This window comes from Podarcis liolepis, assembly GCF_965112155.1.
Source record: "Podarcis liolepis genome assembly, chromosome: 2".
Taxonomy (NCBI): domain Eukaryota; kingdom Metazoa; phylum Chordata; class Lepidosauria; order Squamata; family Lacertidae; genus Podarcis; species Podarcis liolepis.
In genome coordinates, this window is record NC_139555.1 from 101,378,202 (window position 1) to 101,393,105 (window position 14,904).

The 14,904-nt window shown below is 47.2% G+C and overlaps 1 protein-coding gene across 9 annotated transcripts in view; it reads left to right on the top strand.

The window, feature by feature from the left end:
* CADPS (calcium dependent secretion activator) overlaps positions 1-14,904 on the top strand; it is a 356,444-nt gene that overhangs the window by 118,664 nt on the left and 222,876 nt on the right. For all 9 annotated transcript variants that reach the window (XM_083491182.1, XM_083491174.1, XM_083491178.1 and 6 more), the window contains exon 4: positions 5,654-5,734. In XM_083491182.1, the coding sequence (XP_083347308.1) occupies positions 5,654-5,734 (81 nt within the window). The remainder of the gene's footprint in view (positions 1-5,653; positions 5,735-14,904) is intronic.

Here is a 14,904-nt window from a genome sequence, read left to right on the forward strand (position 1 = left end):
AAGACCGGCCCTGCCAACTGAAGTTAAAATAAGCCTTGCCAAATAAACATGTTCATTGCTTGTTAATCAAGCTGGTAGCCATTAAAACCAATTAAAACTTGCATCCACACTGGATATAATAATATGTACAGTATAATATAATTGCCCATCCTCAATATGGCCATAATTCCAAGATACGAAATATGTTCAGTGTGTGCCTGCAAGATAGAGATCTATTTTCTTTTCTTTCTGTCTCTAATGCTGTTATCTGCCTCAGGCTCTTAGACAGGGCAGGCCGCATATTCCTGCCATCAAATCTAGCCAAATACAGTGATGCAGCTGAAATTTGAGATTAGTTTGTAAGTCAAATCTAATATGTCTGTAATTCTCATTGCATAAAGAGGCCTGACTTCAATCCAATAAACTTTAATATTTCCATAGCTAAAGCTCAGATGGATTGTAAGTTCATTTATATGGTCTGTGCCTGTGTGGTCAGCATAATGGGGACACCAACTGCAAAGGAGGGGGCCCTGCAAATTATGCAAAAAGCATAAAGTATCAGAGGTAGCCAACGTAACCAATAGAAATAACAATATAAGACAACCTCTCAGGTGGGTACCATTACTACTTTGGGGAGAACAAGGGAGGCATATTAGTGAGTTCCAGCACCTCTTTTTCTGGAAAAATAGCACTGACTACTATGATTGTAAAAGGGACGCGGGTGGCGCTGTGGGTAAAACCTCAGTGCCTAGGACTTGCCGATCATATGGTCAGCGGTTCGAATCCCCGCGGCGGGGTGAGCTCCCATCGTTCGGTCCCAGCTCCTGCCCACCTAGCAGTTCGAAAGCACCCTTAAGTGCAAGTAGATAAATAGGTACCGCTTTATAGCGGAAAGGTAAACAGCGTTTCCGTGTGCTGCGCTGGCTCGCCAGAGCAGCTTCGTCACGCTGGCCATGTGACCCGGAAGTGTCTTCGGACAGCGCTGGCCCCCCGCCTCTTAAGTGAGTTGGGCGCGCAACCCCAGAGTCGGTCACGACTGGCCCGTACAGGCAGGGGTACCTTTACCTTTACTATGATTGTACATAAAAGCACAAATGAAATGGGCACATACTGTGACATACCGTATTTTTTACTCTATAAGACGCACCAGACCACAAGACGCACCTAGTTTTTGGAGGAGGAAAACAAGAAAAAAAATATTCTGAATCTCAGAAGCCAGAACAGCAAGAGGGATCACTGCGCAGTGAAAGCAGCAATCCCTCTTGCTGTTCTGGCTTCTGTGATAGCTGTGCAGTCTGCATTCGCTCCATAAGACGCACACACATTTCCCCTTACTTTTTAGGGGAGGGAGTGAGTCTTATAGAGCAAAAAATACGGTATGTGAAATAGAATCACACAGCAGCCAAAGATAAACTGAAGCTTCATCTAGGAAGAGTTGCTTCCCATAATTTGACAGCCCTGTGGCACTTTCTATTGACTTTATCCCATTGACCTTATCTGTGGTTTCTGTATGATGTGTGGGCAGCCACTTTTTTATGCACAGCTCCTGGAAACAACATTACGTGACCACAAAGCACCACTTCCAGTGACATTTCTGACCTGGTTTTGAAAGCTTTGCGGCAAGAGAAGCTTCTGTCTCAGAGAGGCCCTTACCTTTTTTTAAAAAAAAAAGGAAAATATAGAAGAAAATGTTTTAGAGCTCTTTTACAGTAAATTTAACTACAAACATACTTCAGAATCTCATAATAATGGAGAACTTTTGACCTCAGCAATTCTTAACATTAAATTTATAACTTGGTCATAATTCGCATAATTGTGAATTATGGTGGGATCGGTTCACCGACCAAATCTAGGCAAGTTTGCTGCAGATTTGGGGCGGGAGAGAGAGAGAGAGACTAACCTTGTTTTACTAAGCTTCATTTCCTTGACGTCTTTTCCTGAGTCATCTAGTCTTAATGTGAGAACTGCATTGCCTGCTGAGGTTCTGAAAGCAGCTACAGTGTCTGGGCTTTTTTCTGATAGAAAACAAATCTGGTGGGAACATGTGTCTCATAGGCCATGTATATGGATCTTGAATCAGAGGTGACACTATTCTGAAAAGTAGCCCTAATGTTGTTTTGGAACGTGCTTCCAGGCCATTAGTTCAAGACACAGATGTAATCCTTGAGTTGCCATAAAAAGTGTGTCACTGCTTGATGTCCTGCTTACCTTCAGAAGCAGAAATGTTATTGCCAGCAGCTGTAGGAGATGTCCTTGCAAACCTGAGAGCAGTGTCCCTGTGGTCCACTAAATCATGGAGGGCCAAGGCATCTGTTGTCTGAGCATGCTGCTTTGGAACTAACATCACCATACAAATGATTGGCCCTCGTTTTGTGGCGATTGTTCTTTGAAAATGCCTGCAAAATGAAAGGTGCTACGGTAGTAAGGCAAGCAAGAGGACATATTTCAAGCAAAACAGTGCCCTTCCTTTCCAAATATAGCCTGCAAGTTTATTTTGGGCAGTGCAGTTAACCTCAATTAAAGGAGCTCAGAATAACAAGCTTTTGAATTACCAAAGAAAGCACCATGACTGTAGGATTATCCTTCACTTAACTGAAATACGGAGGCAGTAGACAGCAATATGTCTTTTCAATGCGGTAGATAGAAATGTCTATGTAGTGCATTTTTACATAGGGGACAATAGTGTGGTGACAGAGAGGGGTTGCTACTTCTGCTAAACAAGGATCTGATTGCAGCTCTCACTGAAAGCAGAATAGGCCCCTTCCCACATTTCAACATCCTTAGCATTGGAATGAGACGTTTTCCAGGAGCAGCCAGGAACCCGCCCATGCGTGCAGAAACGCGACCTGAGTTTACGAATACAGTTTATCGCACACCTGCCTGTGCGCTTGTGTAAAGAAGCAGCTGGTGCAGCTTGCAGGTTCAGCAATGCGTTGATGGATAGATGGCATAGTCTAATACATTCAGGGAACTATAACCTAAGCGCTCATGTCTAGTCAGATTGGGAATTGAAACCGTAATGGTTCCTGCGGCTGTAACTTTCCAGACTGCACTGCACTGCACCAAGCAAGCAAGCAAGCGCTTGCTGTATGGAGCAATTTGTCTCCCGAGAAGGATAAAATATAGGGTGGTATTTACAGCAACCCCAAGCCGGCTTATAAAAGTGTTTTATGGAGACCTGTCACCAAAGATAGTGCTACTGTACACAAAGCGCTCCGGGAGATTTCTTTCTCCCCCCCCCCCTCTCTCTCTTCCTCTCCCATAGCCAGAAGGGATCGCTGAGAGCTTCGGCATTTGCAAAGTCTGAGGAGAGAGGAGGTGAACTGATCAATAATTAAGATAAAATACAGGGAAGGCTTCTGGAAATGATAGGCTGAGAATACTCTACTACGGCGTAAGCCCAATTGAACTCAGTGGGACTTACTTCTGGGCAAGCATGTGTAGGACTACGCTGAAAGTTCCTTGGAAAAGTGGTGCATTTTCTCTGCAGTCAGTAGGTGATATAATAAGAAGAAGCTTGCGCAGAGGTGGAAAAGGAGGGACCTCAAAAGGAACATCATGACTGAACTTTCAGAAAGTAGACATTATCAGCTTTCCTTGCCTTTAATAAAAATGTTCGCGGGGGTGTGCATTTAAGCAGTGATGTCCTTTCAGCAGTCAAGCTTTCTTTCTCGATATAAAAGGCATAACTGGCATTTGATAGTGAAGAATGGCAGCAGCTGTCTTGCGAAAGTAAAGTAAGGCATCAGCTCTTCTCGCAGAAGCAAAAAAAAAAAAAAGATGTTAATGGTAATAATCTGTTTGGATGGTTAGCATGCACACACACACACACACACACACACACAAACATAATATGGTTACAATCTGGATATTTCTAGGCAAGGCACAGAGCAGTTCATGCAGTCAAAGGTGAAAAGCTGGGCATCCCTGTACCTAGTAAGCTAATGAATTTGGAGCCTCACTTGAGAGTATTTTTAATTAAGGTTCCTCTTAGGAGGAGGACATAGAACAATCCCAGTAAAATGAATGGAGGTGGTATTGCGGGGCAGGTGGGGTGAAAAATGAGTGGAAAATGAAATAAAAAGTGGTTTTTAGTCAGTATCTCTATTCCCCCCCCCCTCTTTTTTATTATTAAAGTTTTCTTGGTTTACAAAGGTATGCGTAATGTCTTTTTTCAAGTTACGTTTTCCATAGGTCAGTCTCATTTGTTGAGACATTAGGGTTACCTTAGGAAGAAAAGGGGGGAAGAGGTGGAGGGGGGCGTGGTGGGTGGGGATGGTGTGGGGTCGGGAGGCGATGTTTCTATTTTACTTAATGTATGTGTGGGGTTTTGTGTCAGCGTCGCTTGTGCGGGTTCTCTTTACTATTCACTTGTGTTCCTTTGGTGGTGAGAAAAGTTGAACAAGAAGACGACAACGACGACAACACATAATGGCATTTATGAAGGAAGACATTTTGGGGAGATGGTACAACTCCTTGGAGTTTCTTACACTAGATGCCTTTCTCTTTACAGCTAAATATTGCAGGAAAGAGTAAATGCAGCTATTTGTAAGACATAGAGGGATAAAGCTATGTGTCTGATAGATTGTGCAACAGGCTGCAAATGGGTACACAGCATCAATAGTAGTGCAGAAAACTTTGAAAAGTGCTATGTCTATATTTTATTTATGCTTGCTTCACATCTCCTGGCATCTTACAAAGCAGATGGATAGATGGTAGATAGATAGAGATAGATAGAGATAGATGATAGATATAGATAGATAGATAGATAGATAGATGATAGATGATAGATATAGATAGAGATAGATAGATGATAGATAGATAGATGATAGATAGATAGATAGATAGATAGATAGATAGATAGATGATAGATAGATAGATAGATAGATAGATAGATAGATAGATAGATAGATGATAGATAGATGATAGATAGATAGATGATAGATAGATGATAGATAGATTGATAGATTGATAGATTGATAGATTGATAGATTTATAGATTTATAGATTTATAGATGATAGATAGATAGATAGATAGATAGATGATAGATAGATGATAGATAGATAGATAGATGATAGATAGATAGATATAGATAGATAGATGATAGATAGATAGATAGATGATAGATAGATAGATAGATAGATAGATAGATAGATAGATAGATAGATAGAGATAGATAGATGATAGATAGATAGATAGATAGATGATAGATAGATAGATAGATAGATAGATAGATAGATAGATAGATACCATATTGTTCGCTCTATAAGATGCACCAGACTGTAAGACACACCTAGTTTTTGGAGGAGGAAAACAAGAAAAAAAATATTCTGAATCTCAGAAGCCAGAACAACAAGAGGGATCGCCGCGCAGCGAAAGCAGCAATCCCTCTTGTTGTTCTGGCTTCTGGGATAGCTGTGCAGCCTGCATTCGCTCCATAAGATGCACACACATTTCCCCTTACTTTTTAGGAGGGAAAAAGTGAGTCTTATAGAGCAAAAAATATGGTAGATAGATGATAGAAAGATAGGCAGGTAGGCAGGCAGGCTGGCAGACAGACAGATAGACAGACAGACAGGCATGCTGTAATAGTGTTTCTTCCATCACTGACTGCTTCCCCCCCTTTCATTATTGCTATAACAGTATTAATTATTTTGTTTTCTTTTCATGCAGCTGGACAATCCAGATGAACAAGCCGCACAAATTAGGCGGGAGCTTGACGGACGTCTCCAAATGGCAGATCAGATTGCCAAGGTAACAACAACCCCAAGAAAGTCTGCCACTGGGAGATGCTGGGGGTTGAGTCTAGGCCCTTTTGCCTGCAAAGCCTAGACTCTGATACTGAGCTGTGACGCTTCCCCCAGGGCACTGCCAAATCCTGAGCTACTGAGCCAGTTTGGGGGAGGATCAGTAAAAACCCTGTAAGGTGTAGTAGGGAGGGCTCACCAGCTGCTGTGTCGCATCACTCTTCTGGGAGAGAGAGAAATCGGAACCTGCGTCCCAGCCTTCCCATCTGCAAGAACAAATATGATGTAGTGTTTTCCTTACAAGCCCAGATATATCCTTAGTGCTTTTGACAGCCCATGAAGCTAAATATATTACCAATTCCAGGCCCCTCCAGTTCATTACGGAGAAGCGCAGATGCACAACAAGTCCCTCCAGAGTAAACCACAAGTCCCTGTAGGATAAATGCCTCGCTCATTGTTTACGTACCAGCATTTGCCAGGCTTCTTTGAGGAATCTCAGAAGATGGGGCTTTTCCAGGGCGATTTCTCAGCAAAGCAATCATGAGGCACCCAACTGAGCTTGTGTATTATGAATGGTTGTTGTGCTTCATTGTTTACTGCCAGCATTTTGGAGGAACACCATTCGCTTCCCCTGTTTGCCCTTACATTGTGCATTCTGCTTTTCAAAGTCATTATCACAGCAGGCAGGAATTCCAAAAAAAAAAATATTAAAGGCCACTTTAAAGATATGGACAAATGAGGTAGACCAAAGTGGATGCTTGCAAAAATTAACAGCGGAAACCATACATTCATTCTTTCTCCACCCCTGCTTAAAGTGGAAGGTTTGCCCTCTTTCTCCTTGAGTACAGTATTGCTCCATATTTATTAAGAAACTGCATAATACCCAAAAGGAGGTTAAATCCTAACTTTGCCTCCTTTTGGGAACACACTGATGGTAATTTGGTTTGTTTATCTTACTGTTTAACCATACTTTTATATGAATACTAATAAGATAACAGGAAAAAAATATGCACATTAATTAATCTTTAGAAACAGGAATACAATGTGGGCTTTCTGAAAGGGGTGCTGAAAAAATCTAATTAGATACAAGTTGTCACCTAAGTCAGGGACCTTTCCAATCCAACAACTCTTCAGAACAATGAATGCTCAACTCCCAGGTTGAAGGTACTTGAAATATCCCTTTGTCTCAGGCTAGGAGCAGCAGTCCTTGACATGACATATGTCATGGGCTTGGATGTGAGAACCTCAAGTTCAAATTTCACAGGCTGACCTTGGGCAAATCATTATCAGTTTCACTGTTAAGCTTTTACTAGATATGGTTGTGGCTAAATTGATAAAAAGGAAAGGTTTCTGAAGCTTTGAACTTGGAATTGTTAATTTGCCTGGTAGAAAAGCTTTTTTTAATAGAAGGGTTTTGTTTTGTTTTTAATGCTAAAGCATTTTACTAAGCCTTGAATTCTGCCTCCAGTGAATGTTGGCAGAGTATATTTCTCCAACTTGCTTAAAGGCATTTTCCTAAGAGAACTATAGCTCTATTTTTTATTGCCAGGAGTCCTTTTTATGAACAATTTTTTTATGTCATTAGTGTCTTTTATGTCTTAAGTCAGAAGACATCTCTCAAAGATCATCTACAGAAGTTTGATCTTTAAAACCCGTTCCAGAACTGAACTTTGTTCGTGAAGCTGCTGATTGCTGAAACTCACAGTACAAATTGTCAGAGGCAAAGACATGCTTGGAGAATGATACCCAAGTGATGCATTCAATCACACCAGCCTTCCCCAACCTGGTGCCCTTCAGATGGTGTCGGACTGTAAACTCTCATCATCTTTGGCCATTGGCCATGCTGGATGGGGCTGATGGGAACTGTACTCTGACAATATATGGAGGGCTGAGTCGCCACAAGGACTATGCATATGCACTGGGCATGTTTATGAGATTTGAGTCTTAGCAAATTTGTGGGGTTCTAATGCTCACTCTGTTTGCTCAGGACAGAGCATATTTCAAAGAGCATGCTGTGTCTACTTCAGTAGATGTCACAGCACAGATGCCACATATGTGAATCATGGCACTCTGCTACAGATTCTGCTTCCCTGCAGAGCATCACAGGTTACATTTTAGAGTTAACTGAAAGTAATTAGCTTGCAAGGATGGTTTGATGTCAGCTTTTCCCACTGGGTATTCTGAATTCAGCTAGCTAGGTACTTCAGGAGAGCCAGTGTGGTGTAGTGGTTAGGAGCAGTGGACTCATAATCTGGTGAACCAGGTTCGCTTCCCCGCTCCTCCACAAGCAGCTGCTGGGTGACCTTGGGCCTAGTCACACTTCTCTGAAGTCTCTCAGCCTCACTCACCTCACAGAGTATTTGTTGTGGGGGAGGAAGGGAAAGGAGATTGTTAGCCGCTTTGAGACTCCTTAGGGTAGTAATAAAGTGGAATATCAAATCCAAACTCTACTACTACTACTACTACTACTACTACTACTACTACTACTTCATTGTTATGTTGGCAACTAGGATAACACTGGTATTTTGCCTCTTAATGCATGCATGTGTGCAATGGCCTGACTTGAAAGCCCAAAGCCCACCACCACTACACGAGAGAAAGATTGAAGAAGAGGAGATATGAATTGGCTCCGCTCCGTAGCTTAACCAGTCATGACTAGGAGTGGCTAGGAGCTAGACGGTCTATATAAAAAAAGTGCCGACTTGCTGGCCAGCTTCCCTTTTGATTTTGTTTGGGGCTTCTCCAAAGTATGTAAAGACAATAAACAGGCAAGGGAACCACTGGCCCAGAGTGGCACCCATCTGAGAGGTGCCAGAACTGCTCTCCGGCTGAAAAAAAGCACTGGTTGTGTCTATTATTTCAGTGTGTCTACCCTAAGAGAGGCTGCCATTGTATAAAACCAATAATAGCCAGAAAGAGAGAAGGAGAGCTTGACTCTTCCTGCTGCACGCACAGAGGATGAACTGTGTTGATTAAATAGGAAGCCTCCCTGAATGGGGCATCCTCTGGTAGGCTATGTAGCAATCCTATATGTTAGGTTCTATATATAACACTGTCAATGAAATCCACAAAAGGGCTACAGAAGTCATAGGAACATAGGAAGCTGTTGTACACCAAATCAGATTGATACCCCATCTAAGTGTGACTGGCAATAGCTCTCCAGGGTTTAAGACAGGCACTTTCCCTGTTAAGTCGTGGGTTGACATAGCAGCCGGCACAGCGATTTCTTCAAGTAGCTCTTTATTATGGTAAGCTGGAATAGAACTGACAGCGACCAGCTCAGCCGGCCTGTATTTATAGGCAGCCGGCTGTCAACATTGTAACCACCACAGCCCAGAGTTCCCGCCTAAAATAACTGCCGCGGACCTGAGTGAAAACTATCTACAGACCTGAGTGAAAACTATATACAGTATCCCCCTGTTGGCCCAGGGTGAAACTACACTACATAACACCCCTCCCCACCGAGATAAGGCCTTAGTTACAATCGTAATGGTTTCCTTATATACAGCACTACGCGTAATGGTTCAATTAAGCACAAAAGCATATCGGTTACATTTCCCATACTTAGACCAACAGTGATACCTGTCCAACAACATAGTCCTTTAAATAAGTTGGGCGCTTGGAAACTCTGCCAGACCGCCGGGGACTGGTAGCCAAGTCCGGAGGGCCACACAGCTCTCGCTGAGGCTGTGGTGCGACCCTAGGTGGCGTTGGAACCAACTCCCCTGGATCCGCTGCTGTGGGTGGAGCCTCCGCAAGTGGAGTGGTCTGAGTCTGTTCTGAAACGGCTTGGTTCGGCTCCACGCTGGCAGTTTGTGAGGGAGGTGTAGGTGGGGCCTCGCCATCTGTACGTGTCTCTTCTGGAGCCGCAAGCGCAGTTGGGGGCACCTCGGTAGTGTCCAAGTCCCCAACCCTGCGCCTAAGCTGGTCTATGTGCCGTCGCCACAAGCGTCCGTCTTCGAGTGCCACCTGGTACGAGCGAGGTCCAGTGACTCCCACTACTGTGGCTGGCACCCAAGGGATGTCCCCCACATAGTTCCGGGCAAAGACCTGGTTTCCTGGGACAAATGACCGTGGTGCGTTGGCACAGCCTGGGGGTTCAGCCACGGCAAAGTCTGGGTGTAGCCGGTCGAGCGGTGACCTGAGGCGGCGGCCCATAAGCAGTTCAGCAGGACTCCTCCCTGTGGCCGCATGAGGGGTGATGTGTTGCACGAACAAGTATTCGGCGACCCGCTCATGCCAGTCTCCCCGGTCCAGGCGCGCCAGTGCCTCTTTTGTCGAGCGCACCATTCTTTCCGCTTGCCCGTTGCTGGATGGATGGAAGGGTGCCGTTAGGGCATGGCGGATGCCCAGTCCCAAAAGATACCGCTCAAACGTGCCTGACGTGAACTGCGGTCCGTTGTCAGAGACAAGGACATCAGGACACCCATGCGTTGCAAACAGGCCTCGCAGCACCCGGATGACAGCTTCGGTAGTGGTGGAGGGCATCAGGGCGACCTCCAGCCATTTGGAATAGGCGTCCACCACTACCATAAAGGTCCGGCCGTGAAAGGGGCCAGCCAGATCGATGTGCACCCTCGACCAGGGTGTCTTTGGCGTCTCCCAGGTGTGTCCCTTAGCTGCCGGTGGTGCAGGCCTCGACTCCTGGCACGCTTGACAGGCGGACACCCAGGCAGTGATGGCATCGTCCATATTAGGCCACCAGACGTAACACCGAGCCAACGCCTTCATTTTGACAATTCCCGGGTGGCCAACGTGCAGAGCCTCCAGGACGCGCTGACGGAGTCCCTGGGGAATCACGACGCGGTCTCCCCACAGCAGACAGCCGCGATGAGCTGAGAGTTCATGTTGTCTGGTTGCGAAGGGCTGGAACTCCGATGCAAAAGGCCCTTGTGGCCACCCCCTCCACACCCAGTTGAGCACCCGGCTGATGGTGCGATCCTGGGCAGATGCGGAGGCCACAGTGGCAGCCGATACAGGCGCTGCCGGAAGATCCTCAATCAGAAGGAGCGATGAAGCTGGAGCCGGGTCTTCCACAAATGCTGGAAGAGGGCAACGGCTGAGGGCGTCGGCATGGCCCATCGATTTCCCCGGGCGATGGATGAGCCGGTAGTGGTAGGCAGCCAGGAAAACAGTCCATCGCAGCATGCGTGGTGAGAGGACCGGTGGAGTTGGACGATCACCGGCGAGGAGGCCCAGGAGTGGCTTGTGGTCAGTGATGAGGTCAAAAGTCCTGCCATAGAGGTATTCATGGAACCTCTTCACTCCAGCCACAAGTGCCAATGCCTCCTTGTCGAGCTGGCTGTAATTCCGTTCCGTCGGAGATAGTGTCCTGGAAAAGTAGGCGAGCGGTGCTTCTCTTCCATCTGGAAAACGGTGACTAAGGACAGCACCGATGCCAAAAGGTGAGGCGTCGCAGGCAAGGACCAGCGGCCTGGATTCACTGTACTGTACCAGCACACTGTCTGAAGAAAGGAGAGCCTTGACCGCGTTGAAGGCCGCCGTCTCCCGATGACCCCAGGCCCAAGGCGTCTTAGTGCTAAGGAGTCGGTGAAGAGGCTCAGCCACTGTGGCTTTGTGGGGCAGGAACATGTTATAAAAGTTCAGCAGCCCCAGGAATGCCTGCAACTCCGTTTTGTTCTTTGGGGTGGGGGCCTGCTGGATAGCGCGGATCTTGGATGTGGTTGGATGAAGACCGGAGGCATCGATAAGATAGCCCAGGAACTCTACCTGTGGAACGGCGATCTGGCACTTCTCCCTCTTTACCTTGAGCCCGGCCTCCTGGAACCTGGTCAGCACGGCACGGAGACGCTCGAACAGCTGCTGGTGTGAGTCTGCAGACACCAAGACGTCATCAAAATATGGTACCACGCCCGGAAGCCCTTGCAGGAGACGCTCCATAAGGCTTTGGAAGATGCCAGGAGCCACACTCACCCCGAACTGCAACCGGCGGCAACGGAATGCCCCCCGGTGGGTGACGATCGTCTGGGCTTCAGCAGTGGCATCATCGACTGGCAGTTGTTGATAGGCTTGGGCAAGGTCCAGCTTAGCGAAGACCTTACCCTCACCCAGGGAATGCAGCAGGTGTTGGACAACAGGAACCGGATAAGCGTGCTGCTGAAGTGCCTTGTTGATCGTGCACTTGTAGTCAGCGCAGATTCTCACCGACCCATCTGGCTTGACAGGCGTGACGATGGGGGTTTCCCACTTTGCGTGGTCAACCGGCTCCAAAACTCCTTGGGCGATCAGTTTGTCCAGTTGTTCGTCCACCTTAGCCTTGAGAGCAAAGGGAACCCGGCGTGGCTTTAGCTTGATGGGGGCGACTTGTGGATCAAGGCTAAAGGAGATGGGCGTACCTGTATATTGGCCCAAGGTGCCATCAAAAACCTCGGCAAAGTCTTTGACCAGACCCTCAGTCTCTGCGTTAGAGATGCAGTTGATGCCAGTGACTTCCAGGCCGAGGGCATCAAACCAGTCTAGCCCTAGGAGGCTTGGCCGCTGACCTTCGACCACCACCAACCGGAGCAGGCCCGAAAAATCCTTGAAGGCGATCCGGAACCGGCCAACGCCTACCACGGGAATGTCGTTTCCCTGGTAGTCTCGCAGGTGTACGCGGTGAGAGTCGAGTTGCCTTTTGGACACTCTGGGTACCAGTCTTTTGATGGTGCTCCATGACACGATGGACAGTGCAGACCCGGTGTCGATCTCCATGTCACATGGAGCTCCTTCAATGAGCACCGTGACGTTCAGCTTGCGTCGCGTAGGCGAGTCGGTTTGGCCAATCGTGGTTCCAGACGGGCAGCGGCAGTTGGTGAGAGCGAAACAACTTCCCTTGGCAGACTGGAGTGAAGACTTGGACTTGCGAGTCGATGAAGGGGGGGTGTCAGACGGAGCCGATCGACAGACCTTAGCGATGTGGCCCCTTCTGGAACACTTCCTACAGATGGCGTCTCTGAATCGACAATTGGCACGGGAATGGTTGCCTCCGCAGCCAGCACATTCTGGTTGGCCCTTGGACTTCTGTTGGAACTTCCTGCGCTCCCGCTTTGTCTGGTGCACGTCATCGTCTTCACTGGAGGATGCCTCCTCACTGCTGGCCTCTTCATGATGCACCGGAACTGGCTCCCTAGCAAGACGCGGGCTGCTGGACTTGCGGATCTCCTGGGCGGAGCGTTCAGCAGCTTCTGAGGCCACAGCCTCCTCAATGGTTTTCTGTAGCGTGAGGTCTGGCTTGGCTAGGAGGCGCCGTTGCAGATGGATGTCCCGGACCCCGCAGACGATTCGATCCATCAGGGCATCGTCTAAGTCTCGGAACTCACAGTGCATTGCAGCCTGTCGCAGGGCGGTGGTGTAGTTGTTGATTGACTCCCCCTCTGCCTGGTTCCGGTGGTAGAACGCATGGCGGGCAGCAATCTTGGACGGCTTTGGTGCGTAGTGGTTGCGGAGCTTCTCTTGGATCGTGTCCCATGGTGTTGTCTGGACTGCTTCAGGCGCAACCAACGCTCGGGCCGTCTCAAACACCTCAGGCCCACAGAGGCTGAGGAATAGGCCCCGCTTCCGATCCTTTGATACTGCTGTCAGCTCGTTGGCTTGGAGGTAGCAGTCGAACCGAGCGAGGTAGGAGTCCCATGATTCAGAGGCTGGCGCAAACGGCGGTAGAGGCACAAGTGAAGCCATGATTCCGATGCCGGCGTGAAGGGCGATGGATGGAACACAGTGCTCCAGCCAGAACAGTCAGCTCTGAATTGGTTCTGCCCAGTGATTTCGCTCAGTGATTTCGCTCTGTGATTCAGCTCAGTTCAGAGGCTGGCCGCATCTGGCTGTGCTCTGATGTCCATCAATCCCATCCTCGTCGCCAGTGTTAAGTCGTGGGTTGACATAGCAGCCGGCACAGCGATTTCTTCAAGTAGCTCTTTATTATGGTAAGCTGGAATAGAACTGACAGCGACCAGCTCAGCCGGCCTGTATTTATAGGCAGCCGGCTGTCAACATTGTAACCACCACAGCCCAGAGTTCCCGCCTAAAATAACTGCCGCGGACCTGAGTGAAAACTATCTACAGACCTGAGTGAAAACTATATACAGTATCCCCCTGTTGGCCCAGGGTGAAACTACACTACATAACATTCCCCTTGTCTATCTGGATATGGTGGAGATTAAACCATTGGCATGCATGCTACTACTCAGCTACATTCTCCCCCCCCCCCCCATGGTTTATCATGTTTCATTTAATCACAGAATGAAAGACCGCGCTGCCCAGAAAAGTGAAAGGGATGGATAGGTCACCAGATTTGAAATTCTCTGCTACTTGTTGCTAATGAAGAGTTCCCATAGCTGGACCTGATTTACTTGTTTGAGCAATGCTTACGAAAGTACTTTACAAGGCTAATAAGCATCAAAGGTCTATTTAAAAAAGAAGGCTTGGGGACAATGATCTGATCATAAAACTTTTTAGCTGAAAGCAGATGAGTGTAATAGTTTGCTAGCCAGTGCTTCCTGCCTCAAAATGTCATAAAGGGACATGAATTCATATCAGCTGCTGAAAAGTTCCCAGAGATAAAGGACATTTGTTTGCTGAGCAGCCTTTTAATGAGAAACTCCTTCTGTGGCATTCCTGATATGGCACTTTCTCATGGTGCCCAATGGAGACATTTTGGTTACATGCTGCCCATTGTCTCTTCATTAAAGGCTAAATTCACTGGCAACAAGTAATGAATCTTCAGGCCCAGGGCAAGGATGCAAAAGTCAAATACTTATTAATATAAAGTATGTTAATAACTCATGGTGAAAATTGGGCAGGACATAAAATGACATGGTTGTACAGGCTGAGAGGTGCGTGGAATGACTTGTGCAACTGGTTTCAATACATATTAATATGCTGACCAATTTGTAAACTCCATGTGACAACAGGATGCGGGTGGCGCTGTGGTCTAAATCACTGAGCCTCTTGGGCTTGCCAATCAGAAGCTTGGCGGTTCAAATCCACTCAACGGGGTGAGCTCCTGTTGCTCTGTCTCAGCTCCTGCCTACCTAGCAGTTCGAAAGCATGCCTGTGCAAGTAGATAAATAGGTACCACTGTGGCGGGAAGGTAAACGGCATTTCCATGTGCTCTGGTTTCCGTTATGGTGTTCCATTGTACCAGAAGCGGTTTCATCATGCTGGCCACATGACCCGGAA